The sequence below is a fragment of the Corapipo altera genome, unplaced genomic scaffold, assembly GCF_003945725.1.
Source record: "Corapipo altera isolate COAL_440 unplaced genomic scaffold, ASM394572v1 55, whole genome shotgun sequence".
In the NCBI taxonomy this organism is placed as follows: domain Eukaryota; kingdom Metazoa; phylum Chordata; class Aves; order Passeriformes; family Pipridae; genus Corapipo; species Corapipo altera.
Genome location: NW_020884882.1, coordinates 10793731 through 10807176, shown reverse-complemented (window position 1 = coordinate 10807176; position 13446 = coordinate 10793731). Strand labels below are relative to the sequence as shown.

Here is a 13446-nt window from a genome sequence, read left to right as displayed (position 1 = left end):
AATATGCTCTTTTTCATTAGAAAAAAATAAAATAAAGTCACCCTGAAAATATCCTGCCAACAAACCAAGAGGCTACTAGATAATTGACTAATCCTGCCAAAAACAATTCCAAAAGAATAAACGCCTGCTTTCTTACAAAATACATGAAACAGAATTACAGAACAGCATGAAATGCCACCCTAAAATTCCCTGAGTCACTTTAAATCACAGAACGCAACATGGGGGATCTTGAAGGCACCACACAGGCAGCTGAAGTCTACAGTGTTCATGATTTTTAGATTAAAAGAAAATTCTAAGCAGCTAATCTGTCTTGCAGTAGTTTCATGCCACTGAGTTTCACGAGGCACCTGTTAAAACACCTTGACTTTCTTGCTAAGTGGGAATCTACCAAGTGCCTGGGAAGAGGGGACCAATGACCCATTGCACCACTTCTGCTAATTCCACTCCTCAATTAGAGCCCCTTTTGGCACACACAAGGCACACTTTCCTTTGCATCCCTGCACCTGCATGCTCTGGTTTCTTCACTGAATACCTGTCTTTCCAGTGTCATGCAATTCCAGCTTGAGTTTGACAAGCTTTAATAAATTCGTCACAGATCATCTTAAAATGTACAATAATTGATCTTCAAGCTTCATAAATATTCACTAGGATCCAGATATGAAATGTAGAAAGATGTAGAATTATGTTACATAATTCCTGTGAAGATATCTGAAAGAGGACAATACCAGAATGCCACCTGTATAATTGAGATTAACTAAGGCACAGAGCCTTTACTTAGGAAGAAGTTATTTAAAAGGACCACACAGCACTGGGGTTTTTTTTTATGAGTAAGATAAGCTTCTGTCTCCCTTCATGAGAAAAGTAGTAGTAATGAAATGTCTTTCTAATGAACAAAATATTTCCAGGACTTGTATTTTGCAAAGTGCTTCTGTCAAAAATTCTGGAATTTTACATGTTTCTTACAGTTACAAAGTAAAAGACAACAAATATAACCAGTCCTGTAGCCCACAACTTGTGGTTACGTTATTATCTGATAAGAGCATGGTTTTTAAAGGACAGGATTAACAGTACATTTAATCAATCTTGGTAACACAGGCAGTAGACAGCAAAATTGATTATTGTTCAGATAATAAAATGTTGCATTTTTAAAGTATTGGTATTGTCATTACAGTCACAAGTATTTTCACCCTCCCTTCTCATTCTGTTGTAATTCTGTGAAAATGTGCTGGCTCTGCAGAAACACAAGGGTCCATGTCAGGAAAGCCTTTTACAAGGCTAAGAACCAACTCACTCCTTTTTTTTTTCTCTCAATCGCTGGGTTGAAAAATTTCAGGTTTATCTGCCAAGAGTGACTATTTTAATATCTGCAGAATTAGACAGCCAGTGTCTAAGAATTCTTATAGAACGAGATGACAAGCTCTTGGAAGACTGATGCTGGTTTTCAGTAAATGCTGAGGCTAAAGAAGGCTGCAAAGAAAATAAAGCACTAACATAATTTAAAACAAAAAAAACCCAGGGTGACACCGATAGGTTAGTTTGATATCAGTCTTGCACAAAATCATGGTGTATAATCAACAGAAAATAAAGGATGGTGATAAAAAGCAATGCTAAACATAGGCTTACAGAAAATAGGTCTCGCTAAATAAATTTGGTATGGCTTTCTGACAAGAATATAGGTTGGACTGGATAAAAATACCTTGTAGTTTCTGACCTACTATACTTAGATCTCTGTAAGATTTAGGGCCACACAACAGTCTGATTTAGAAGTTATTCAACATGAAGAAAACCTGGAATCTAAAACCACCTCATAAATTATTAGCGAGGCTTAGGAAAAAATATTTTAAATCCACCTCGTCAATAGTTAAAGCTGTTTTCTTAGCTCTTAAAAATCAGAGCTCATTATAGCCTGGAATACTATAAAAAGCTTCTTCCCCTTTAACTTTTTCTGCAGTTGGGAAAAAAAAAAATATACACACCGTTAAAGAAAAAGGGAGAAGGTATAAAGTCACTTTAAACTTTGACTCTCATAGATTGTTTTTCAGGAAAGAAAAACTTCAGCTTTAACAGATTTCCTCAATAAAAAAAAACAAACTGTGTACTTAAAAGCCATATTTTCAGGGAAAAAAAAAAAGCTAATGAAAAATCAGAGCCAGTTCTACACACGTGTAACATCTTGCAGTACTAAACTTACCTAGTTTATATTTCTTGCATCCAGAGTCACCTGGAAACATTACAGAGGATCATTTAACACTTTTGACAAGGACAGATGTGCAACAAATTATTATGTATAAGCTGCTTCAGGGTCTTACCATATGGCACACAAAAAGGAATTCAAGGAAAGAGGGAAAACGACATCACATTTAGCTTGGTTGAAAGCACACACAGGTACTTATTCCAAAAGAGCTGGCACAGAGTCAGGTGCTATACCCTGTGCAAGACATTTTTTCCTACTGCATGAATCTCCACTACTGATGCTTTAAGGAAGGTCCAGTGCTCCTCAGTGTTTCTGCTGGTCAGTTGAAGGATTATATAAAAGACTGTAGCTGACAGAATCTGCACAGAATACTGGTGAAGGACAAATAAATAAGAGTAGGTCAACCCTGCTCCAGAGATCTACATCATACATCACACTGAATTAATGGCAAAAACATGACTGTATACAGCCCAGTGCAACACACCATACACATGAAACAAGAGTTGTTTTGTACTTACAAGATAAGGAATTCTACTTGGAAATGGAGCAAATCAAAAGAAATACTCCAAAGACATTGTGAATTCTCAAATGCGTAGAGAAACCCAGCAAGCTGGAACTGGCTTCCCGGGCAAAAACATCTCATGGATATTTAATATGGCAAAACACAGCAGGAAAGAGAACTATTGCATCAATACATAGCCTCAGTGAGATTCTTGATGATGTATTTACCAAGTTCTACTTCCCATTCAAAATGAGAAAAGTTAATGAACATCGATGATGCCTGAAAGCCCTGTCTCAAAAAGAAAAATAATGGCTTTGTTCTCAAAATTGTTCTTATGAGCCTAAGACCCAGTACAGAGAATTTCATAGAAGCTTGTAATTAGTAACACATGTGAAGACAAGAATGGCACAAAAGTCATTAAATACTATTAACTAATCGCATGGACTGCTGTATTCTAAATTAATTACTCAAAGACTATCTATTTGTCATTGTGGAGAGTTTAATAAGACTATCTGACCAACAGTGGAATGATGAACAAAAAGTGAGACAAGATTGTATTGGATTAAATGACAGAATATCACACAGAAGTTCTAAGATGATTAAATAAATAATTGTGGATTTTCACCTACAACAGCCTTCAGTTCTGACCAACTTCTCTCTGTAGTAAAAACAGAGAGGGCTCAGCAAATGGAAAGAGCTCAGAGAGGGGCAAGAAAAATATTAAGTTTTGATAAAACTGGATGCTTCAAGATGCTTAAGACTTCCAAGAGGAAATCATTGGGTAAAGAGGAAAAGGTAGCAAGTGTATAAAATTTGCACAGAGAAGTTCAGCAAGGTCTTCTTCTCAGCCTTAGGGAAAAATACTAGGGCTGCATCATAGTGACCAAAGCCTTAGAAAAAACATTTTTTAGTTCAAACCAACTGTATTAAATGGCAACAAAATCAAAGTTCATAAAAGTGAGCATTTTTAATACTGCTTACATACCTAACGGCCCATTCTTTGGCCCAAACTTTGCATGACTGGATAGAGAGTTAGGTTTTCACATAAAATTATATCACACATAAATCATACAAAAATACATAAAAATTTCAAGAACAGAAATCACTTATCCAAGTTTGCTACGTTGGAAACTCTTTATTCCTAAAAGTTCAAGCAGAGTTTTAATGTCACTCCTAGTAATGTTTTCCCAGTAGCACCTTTCAAAGAACCTGACCAGTTGCCTGTTGAAGACAAAGGACTGACTTGAAACAATCAACAAATCCTTAAATAGCGGTTAAATGCCACTATCCAGAACAAAAAAGCGCCTCTTAAGCACTCATAGCTCCAAAACCACGAACTGAACAGATCACAGGACACATTAACTTTGTTCTTTTCTCACCCCGATTTCCCCCACGACCCTAAGATTGTCAATAAAAACGATAAGCAAAACAAGATCATGAGCTACTTAACTGTCCAAACCAAAATGAAGAGGGAATACGAAGGTGTCAAGCTCTGGAAACGTCTAACATGCAATGACACATACAATACTAACATTACCAGCTTTAGGACTGCCCAAGTGCCCAAGTCTGTGGACAAAATCCTTAAATCAACACATGGTAACACCTCAATATCTCTTTTCTCTAGACAGCCATTTTTGCCAGCACCACCTTAGTTTTGTCAGGGCAGGAGGAAACAACTATCGTTCCTATTTGCTGGTGACAGCCAAACTCGCCAGCACACCTATCAGAATAATATATGATTTTATGATATTTAGCGCGTCCCACACCCTGCTGCTTGTCCTCCCAGCACCGAGTGGGGATGAGCCCAAGGGTGGCACGGTGAGGCCAGCCTGGCTCCCTCACACCTGCACCACGAGCACATCCTCGCCAGGGAGCAAGCACCGAGGGGCCCGTACTCCTGCTCCCTCCAGCCACAGGGACTAGACAGCCACCACAGTGGGTCCCACCACCCTCACGTCCATGGCACTGGGCACCATGGTGGGACCATCCACCTGCTCCCCTGTGCCATCGCGACGGCGCTGAGCACCACCGTGGAACCGTCCACCCGCACCTCTGTGGCATCACCGCCACCAGCGCAGGCGGGACGGCACCGCCGCAGCCGGGCGAGAGCCCCGTGCGTGGAGGACGGGACCGCCGATGGCGAAGGCGATGGCACCCCAGGGAAGACACCCCAAGCCGGGAGCGTGGCGTAGGGGTGGCCGGGCCGCCCCCCGCCCCGGCGGCCTCGATGGCGCGGCACCATGTGCCGGGGGCATGGCGGGGCGGCCGGGCGGGGGGCGGCGGGGCCGGTGCGGGTGGCGGGGGCGGGGAGGTGGAGCCTGGCTGCGGTACCGCCGCTTCCCTCCCCCGTCGGGCGCTCACCTGGCGGGGCCGCCCCTCGCCAGGGGGCCGGTTCCACGCGGGGCGCGGGGCTCGCCCGCCCGCCCTCCCCGGGCCGCGCGTCCGCCGCCCGCCGGCTCAGGCCCCAGCAGCCGCCGCCGCCTCCCCCTCCATGGCCGCCGCTCTCGCCGGCTGCATTGTGGGAAGCTGACCTCACTCGCTGCTGCCGCCGCCCCGCCGGCTCCGGCACTCTCCGCCATGGGGGCCGTGACCGACGGTGAGACCTCCCTCCCTCCCTCTCTCTCTCTCTCTCCATCCTCCCTCCTTCCTCCCGCCCCGCGGCCGCGACCCCCGCCCGGGCTCCCCGCCCGCCCCCCGGGGGAGCAGCCGCCCGCGGGCCCCGAGCCCAGCCCGGGCCGCTCACCCCGCACACGGGCCTCCATCCCGGCCCCGCTCCCTGGATCCCGCACCCGCCCGGGTTCAGCAGATCCGCCCGCTCTGGTCCCGGGAATCGTTCCCTGAAGGGCTGGGAGAGCCCCGCGCGCGCCGCTGGGATGCGGCTGCCATGCCGGGAGAGGATCTAAAAGGAGTTTTTCCGCAGATGAAGTTATCCGCAAGCGGCTGCTGATCGATGGCGACGGAGCTGGCGACGACAGGCGGATCAATTTGTTGGTGAAGAGTTTCATTAAGTGGTGTAATTCCGGATCTCAAGAGGAAGGGTATTTGTTTTCTGTTGTTTTGGTTTGGTTTTTTAAGTCTTGGAACTGCTTGGCTTGCATTGCAGCGGAAAACAGGGCTCGATCCATTTTGAAAAGACCCGTGTTGAAATGTGTACGTCTGCTTTTCCTATGGCTCTGTGGTGTTTCCAGGACAAACGCCGAGCACTGTGCTGGGAGATGAGGGCTAGAGACGGGTCAGAAATCACTGAAGGCTGCGGGCTGTATCATGAAATCTGCCAGCACCGCTCGAATGCCCTCAGGATTCCCCTGCCGCGGCATGATCCGTCCGGGAGTCCCGCTATTATAACAGGATCATGACTCGAATATTTTAGTTGGCAGTCCTGCGTTTGTTCTGTAAGGGAAGAGTAATGCTGGTATTTCTGCTGCTGTGGTTCTCTTTTTTTTTAAAAAAAAAAGAACACCAAAAAACAAACAAGTCAAAGTAGTAAGGGATGAGTGACAACATACTGTGGGGTCCCTTTTAGTACTGGATATAAATTCCCAGAGGACACAATATTACGCTTGTGTGTACAGAGAAGCACTGCAATATTAAAATACTAATTTCGGCGGCCAACCCTAGCTGGGAAATTTATAAGCCCTAGATCAAACTGCTCATTACTTTAATACTCACTTTACACTGATAAGGACATGATGGTGGAATTAATGGGTACAATGTTTCTAGCTGCACTTTCAAGAAATTATACATTGAATCTTTAAGGTATTTATTGAATAATTGTTATTTAGCTGTTACTTATGCTACATGAAGTTTTGTACTTTTACACTCTTGGGAATAAATATCTTGTCTTTTTTCAGTTATAGCCAGTACCAACGAATGCTGAGTACTTTGTCACAGTGTGAATTTTCGATGGGAAAAACTCTTCTGGTGTATGACATGAACCTGAGAGAAATGGAAAATTATGAAAAAATCTATAAGGATATAGGTAAATATGAGAAAATTTTATTGGTTTCTGTTTGACAGTTTCTTTTTTATGAATGAGCTCGAACCAGTTCTGGTAAACAAAATATGTATATCTGATCAGTGATTTGGAGGTTTTTTGGAGTTTATTTTTTTTTCTTACTAGATAGCACTCATACATGTGCTATGGGCATCTTAGCAGTATATAAAATGCATACAAAACAGGAGCTTTTTTGAACTATTATAATGAATGGAGTTAACAGGCCACTGTGTCACAAACAGCTCTTTATCTTTTATAATTTAGCAGAATAGCTTATTTACATGTATTTTTTGAGTTCAATATAACTCTATATCCTTTTTTTTTAAAGAAAATAGTATAGCTGCAGCCCATGAGAAGATTTCTGAATGCAAAAAACAAATCCTGCAAGCAAAAAGGATTCGAAAGAATCGCCAGGGTAAGGAGCAGTGTCTGTATTTAGGCTGGTGGGCTTCATTATTTTATCTTTTTAAATGCATCATATTGGATAGATTCAAAATTTTTGAAAGTGGGAGGGATGTGGATACTGTATTTAAGCTGATGGGTTCCACACCCTCTGCTGATAGGTTTTGGTGGATGAGGTAGTCAAGGTTGAACCAGGTGATCTCAATGACATGCAACATCAGGAAAATCTAAAAGAAAAGTTCAGAGAGATGTTTGCAGGCCAAAGAAAAATCCCAGATGCATGTGTTAGTTGCCTAAATAACCATAATATCGTTCTTAGGTGTAATAATTTTTTAAAAAAATTAAAAAAATCCATGCAGCATATTATACTTTTTTCTAAAAATCTTAAATGTTCCTGTGTGCCATTAGCACCATTTTCTGTACATATACATTAGACTGTATCTAAACCCAATGCTTATGAATCATACACAAAAGACCAAGTGTGCAGCAGTGCAGAGGTATCTAAAGGTCATGTTTTCTGGTCTTATCCTTTATGAATCACTGTCACTAGGTAAGTTTAAGTGAGTAGATAATGGTGTGTAATCATATCTGTAGTTTATATCATCTACTTTGAAATGTTATAGCATGGTGTAAATCATATACATTTTTATATATGTATATTTGCAGGTACTTTTTTATAGATGTAAAGTGTTACGTACAGATTTGAGAAATGTTAAAACAGTTTTTCAAGAAGGAGAAAGATCCTGTCATTCTATGGTACCTGAGTTTTGATTCTTGAATCAATATTTTCAGAATTATTTCAATTAACTATTTAAATGTCTTTCAGAATATGATGCATTGGCCAAAGTCATACAGCATCATCCAGACAGACATGAAACATTGAAGTAAGTATAAAACTACATTAAATTACAATAAGCTAGTAAGTTAGAAGTCACCAGATTTGATATTACCTTGGTTTCAGTTTGACCTTTCCTCGCTTTTATATCATTTCTTTTGACACAAGAAAAACACGTCTCTGTGCCCTTATCAGCTTTTTTAATTAACGTCCATCTCTCCCTGTCACAAGCATTGCTAATAGTTTTGTAGTTGAGAGTTTTCCATTGTTAAGGTGAATAAGTGAACTTGGATGTAAATGCACATCTGTTGTCAGTTTACCAGGGATGAGCTTCTCAGAAAAGAGAGATAGTGGGCAGTGCTGCAACATGCACCAGCGAGGAATTCAGTGGTCACTCAAAATGCATAACACACAAGCAAGTAAGGTGGAATGAGAGAAAGCGGGAGAAAGCTCTTAGGGTCTTTTTTTTTAATGTTTTCCTTGTAGTAGTTGTTGCTGCATGCCTGGTTATAAATTGCTGTGTTGTACCTCAGCATAACCTGCCCTGGCATGCGGGTTGACCTACCTGTTGTCCAACTCGTCTTGCACGTAACTTACAGTGCAGCTTGTCACATTCTGAATTTGCATCGCTATCTGTGCTTCTGGGGCAGTTGGGAGATCATCTTTGTAACTTTATCAAGCCACAGAAACATTCCAGGACTTACTGCATCTGTGAGTTTGCTCTTCTTCAGTTCATTAAAGGTGTAGAGTGGGGTTACTGTTCCCATTTAAGTGCAGCTTGTGCTTGTCCTGTTGCCCACTTTCAGTGAAATTGCCAAGGGAGGCTGTCTTTTCACTTTATGTGGCCTTTCATAGCAAAAGGAAGAGTTTTGATTATAATATTACCCTAATAATAGCATTTTTATAGCTATAAGACATGGACAGTATTTCACACACTTCTTTCCTGTGCCTTGATTTCATTACCACAACTTCAGTTATTACAGGCAGTTATCATGAGGCTTGACCACTTCTTACTTCATTAGTCATTATGTGACTAATTTATCAAGTGAGGCTTTAATAAAGAACTATCAAAAGTGAAGTTTTTCCAATAAGTCAATTAAGAATGGAAACAAGTAAATGAGGACTAAAAGAAGTTGTGGATGCCCCGTCCCTGGAAGTGTTCACAGCCAGGTTGGATGGGGCTCTGAGCAACCTGGTCTAGTGAAGTGTCCCTGCCCACAGCAGGGACGTTGGAACGAGATGATCTTTAAAGTCCCTTCCAACACAAACCATTCTACAATTCTATAATAAATGATACTTTTTGATCTTGGAGGACACCAGGTTGTTTAGGTTTGGAGGGACTGCTCTAATTTTGCTTAACACATCCAAGCTTAAGTTTCTTAAGCGAAGCTTGAAATGGTGGTAAGTTACAGCTAGTAAGAATGCAGGACATAGGGAAGTATACAGGAAATCATACAATGAACCAAAGGCCACCCTTAAATCAGAATAGAGGAAGCCTCATGAACAATGTCACACTTTTCATGGAACTCTCTATCACTAAAAACACTTGAGGAAACTTCTTGTGAGGAGAAGCATCAGGGTTTATGTCAAGAGCTACATTTATAGCTCCTGCAGGTTATACGGCACAATAGGGCAAAGTTCAAAAAAATACTTTCTTTATGCTTTTAAGGTACTGTTTCTTGTAACAGCTAGTCATGCAGCACAAAAAGAGCTGTTTGGAGCTTAGTTACAAATAATGCACAGGAGCCAATTCAGGAAGTGACAGGAGCTGAACTACTAAACTACAGTGCCCACAGTGTAATTATATGCAGCATTGTAAGGGCTGTTCAGAAGGCCCAGAAATAACACTGAGTCTTAGAAAAGAAGGAGGCTAGGCAAAAATTCTCTGGAGCAGAAAATAAAAGGAGTAAAATTCCAGATGTAGCTTGGATGTTACTAGAAAAAAAATTGCATGTCCTTTCAGTCTGCTCACACCTGACAGAGAGATTTGGCCAAATGGAAATCTTGCAGAAAGTAGAAACTAAGTACTGACAAAATCACAGTATGAAACTATGAGCTGTTAGCCTGTTTCCATTAAAGAAAGGGATGATGTCAACCCAACCCTCTCTCAGGCATTCCCTTTGAGGTACAAAGCATACTGGCTCAAAAAAAGACAATACCCTCGGGAAGCACTAAAACAGACCTTTTTCCCATTCACAGTGAGGTACTTAGGACTGGAGGCATTTTTGTGGTTCCCTACCCAGGCTTAGTGGTAGCAGCTGTCAGTGCTTCAGAAAAAAAAATTTGATTTCCTTGCTGACCCCTCTATGGCTCTTTCTGCTGATAAATCAGGGATGATCAGCTTCAGTTCCCTTCACCTTTAAAGCAACAGTTTGTTCACATTGCATGGAGCATAAATTATGGTTGACATCAGAGGAAAAGCAGAAGGACCAAACTGGAGGTTTGCATGTAAGAGTTGGTGCTCCATCCTCATTTGAAAGGTGGTGTACCCTGGGGTGGGTACCTGATAGTCCTTGGCTTGCCTCAGAAATGATTGTGGTGGTCCATGATGAGTTCAAGTGAGAAGAGAAAGGTTTTCACCCAGAGGGCATTGGAACAGGCTCCTCAGGGCACTCAGGGAGTGTTTGAACAGCACTCAGGCACATGGTGGGATTGTTGTGGCTGTCCTGTGCAGGGCCAGGAGTTGGACTTGATGATCCTTGTGGGTCCCTTCCAACTCAGGATATTCTATGATTCTATGAATCTGCTTCTCTAACTTTCATTGTATGGTGAAGTAAATAATATGTTGTAGCAAGACTAGATTGTTACAGTCCAAATGCCCAGTGTACAACTGTATTCCAGCTTGGAGGCCTGTTTTTTTGTAAGAATCCTGAAATTACAAGTTTAGAACATAATAATTTAACATTTACATGAAGTGGCCTTACCTTTATATTGTTTCACTTGTTATGTTTTGTGTATATATGCTGTTTATTTAATTGTTCTTTTTCCTCTACTTAGTTCAAATCTGCTTTGCAAGAATTTTACAGAACTTTTTAAAAACACTGTGGCAATTTCTTTTCAGGCAGCTGGAAGCTTTGGGAAAAGAACTGCAAAACCTTTCTCACATTAAAGAAAATGTTGAAGATAAGGTAGGTCTTTCATAGAGATTGTTATATAATAATTTATTAGGAACACAATGGAGAATCTGCTATTGGTTGTTTGGCTCTTTGTTTCCTACAATACACATTTTATCGTTCCAGTTGGAGCTGAGAAGAAAACAGTTCCATGTTCTCTTGAGCACTATCCATGAACTTCAGCAAACCCTGGAGAGTAAGTGTTGTTCTTGGGTAATAGATATGACTGGGTTGGGTTTCAGTGGATCAAAAGGATTCACAGCTTCCAGCAGTGGGATAGCTCTGTGCAATTGAGGTTGGTGACCTCTTGCATCGGCAGCATTTTTTTCCCCAGTAGTAGTCCAGAGCCTTTTCTTCTACAAGCTACCCACTGTGTCATTTCCTGACTAGCTTCAGGTTAATCTGTAGGCAGCAGAATTCTTTAAAATGTGGGGGTGGAGAATAGCAATTTCAGGTTAGGGGGTTTTTTTGTTTGTTTGTTTTTTAAACAGAGAAAGTATTTCTTACAGAAAATTATTCTCGTGCTTATTTCCAAACATATTTGTGTAATTCCTGTTTTGATAGCTTTGAAAATACCACTGCCATCATGGTATCATTTGAGGCTTTACTAAAAAGAAATTGAAATACAGGAACGGTAAATGACTGACCTACTCAGACAGTGAGTTTGTGATAGAGGAGGGACTAATAAAGCTGTCATACACAAGAGCTAAATTCAGGAATTAGTCATTTTTGTCATACAAATAATTAATGTTTTCAAATCACCACTAACTTTTCATGCTCTAATATGGAAATATTGTTTTAAAATATTATTTGCTGGATATTTGCTGTGTCTTTCGAAGACACAACAATTGGTACAGCCTTTGAGCATGACCTGATTAAATGCATAGATGGCTGTAAGAGCAGACTTTCATTCTCTAAGGCCATTTAGATCTTCTTAAGCAGAATGAACTGTTAACCCTAGGTGAACTTTAGCAGAAGGTTATTGTTATTATATGTTGCAAACAGTTTCTTAAGTATTAGTCTTTAGAATGCATTTTCATATGAATATATAGATTACTTTTCAGCTTTCAGGATTTTATGAAGGAAGTAGCACTTTAGGGTAAGGCACAGCTTCAGTTTGAAATAAATAAACCATTAGTAGGCAAAAAGAAGGCATGTGATTTGAAGCATTCTCGTATTTGCTTGAATTGATGCTATAAAATTTACCCTATATTTCCAATAATAGCTGTTACAGGTAACATCCTTAAAAACTTTGAAGGATTTTTTTGTTTGTTTGAACATAGCACTTTATATAATGAGATAGTCAGCTACACATTCAAGGCAATCAAAATAAACTGTTTAAGTGGGACACAGCTCTGCAATATAGTCTGTAAATATGACCAAGCATGTTTGGCTAACAGTAATATTGAATTTTAGATGATGAAAAACTTTCAGAAGCTGAAGAATCCCAAGAAACTCAAATGGAAGCAGAGGCCAAGCAGTAGATGTAATATGAAGACTGACAGTACTACTGAAGAAAGTCCAAGTATTTTCATGTTGTGTTGAAACCAACAGTAAGGGAGGTGGAGCTGAAAATAGTTTTTTAGTGCTTCTGTGAATTTTTATACAAAAATACTTGTTTTACTTATGCTTCAGGGGAAAACAGTTGCAGATCTGTGCAGACAGGCACTTTGTGTTAATTCACAAACTTTGTAATTTGTGAAATTATGGTTTATAAAGGATGAACCTTCTACACAATGCTTGTGAACTAAGGTGTTTGTAAAACATTGTCAATAAAAGGTGTTTTCACAGATTTTCCTATTTTAGTAGGCATTGAGCTTTTCTTACTAGACATCAGACTGAGGACAGTGCATCTCTGCATGAGTCCCAACTTCCATAGCTTAGTCTAGATGGGACCTAAATCTGAACTAAGCAGGGTCTTAGTTTTTCAAAGTAACTGTCGTTTTAGAACTTACTAGTTTCATATGAAACAAATTACTTCTATAGAATTAATGCTTGTTAAGGGTTATAAAACAACAAAAAGCATCCCATACTAGCTTTAATTTTTTCCTCAAAGTGATGCAAAGATCTGCAGTGATCCAAGCCTTGCTCTGCTTTGTTTGTTGTACCACATCAAAAGTCACATTTTGAAATGGCACTTTTAAAACTGTGATTTAAAAGCTTTGTTCTTGAAGAACCAGGAATCTAATCCTGATACCATTTATAATCTGCTTCTGGATTTTACTTGTCAATTGACTATTATGAAATACATCATAATTTCTGAAACAGATGGTGGAACCCTTCCTACCTCACAAAAAAAACCTGAAGCAGCAGAGCAGTAACCATGATGTTAAAGAATCAGAGGTACTTGTGTTATTAATAGGGAAGGCAGAATTTATCCCCTGGATCATCCTGCAGTCTGTTGGG

General features: G+C 40.6%; 2 protein-coding genes across 5 annotated transcripts in view; one reads left to right on the top strand and one right to left on the bottom strand.

Moving 5' to 3' along the window:
* The window catches only part of ATXN7 (ataxin 7), an 86349-nt gene extending 81631 nt beyond the window's left edge, over nt 1-4718 (bottom strand). For 2 of the 4 annotated variants that reach the window (XM_027640646.1, XM_027640647.1), the window contains exon 1: nt 4541-4717. The gene's annotated coding sequence lies outside the window, so the exon portion shown is untranslated. Of the gene's footprint in view, nt 1-4540 lie in introns of all 4 variants that reach the window. The other 2 variants (XM_027640649.1, XM_027640648.1) reach the window with 2 other exon arrangements.
* Nucleotides 4719-5027: 309 nt separating this feature from the next.
* On the top strand, nt 5028-12840 carry THOC7 (THO complex 7). The gene is made up of 8 exons (XM_027640652.1): nt 5028-5292; nt 5617-5734; nt 6548-6675; nt 7019-7105; nt 7919-7976; nt 10989-11055; nt 11167-11236; nt 12457-12840. The coding sequence occupies exons 1-8, from the start codon at nt 5274-5276 to the stop codon at nt 12522-12524; spliced, it is 615 nt and encodes a 204-aa protein (XP_027496453.1). The 5' UTR covers nt 5028-5273; the 3' UTR covers nt 12525-12840.
* Nucleotides 12841-13446: the final 606 nt, after the last annotated feature.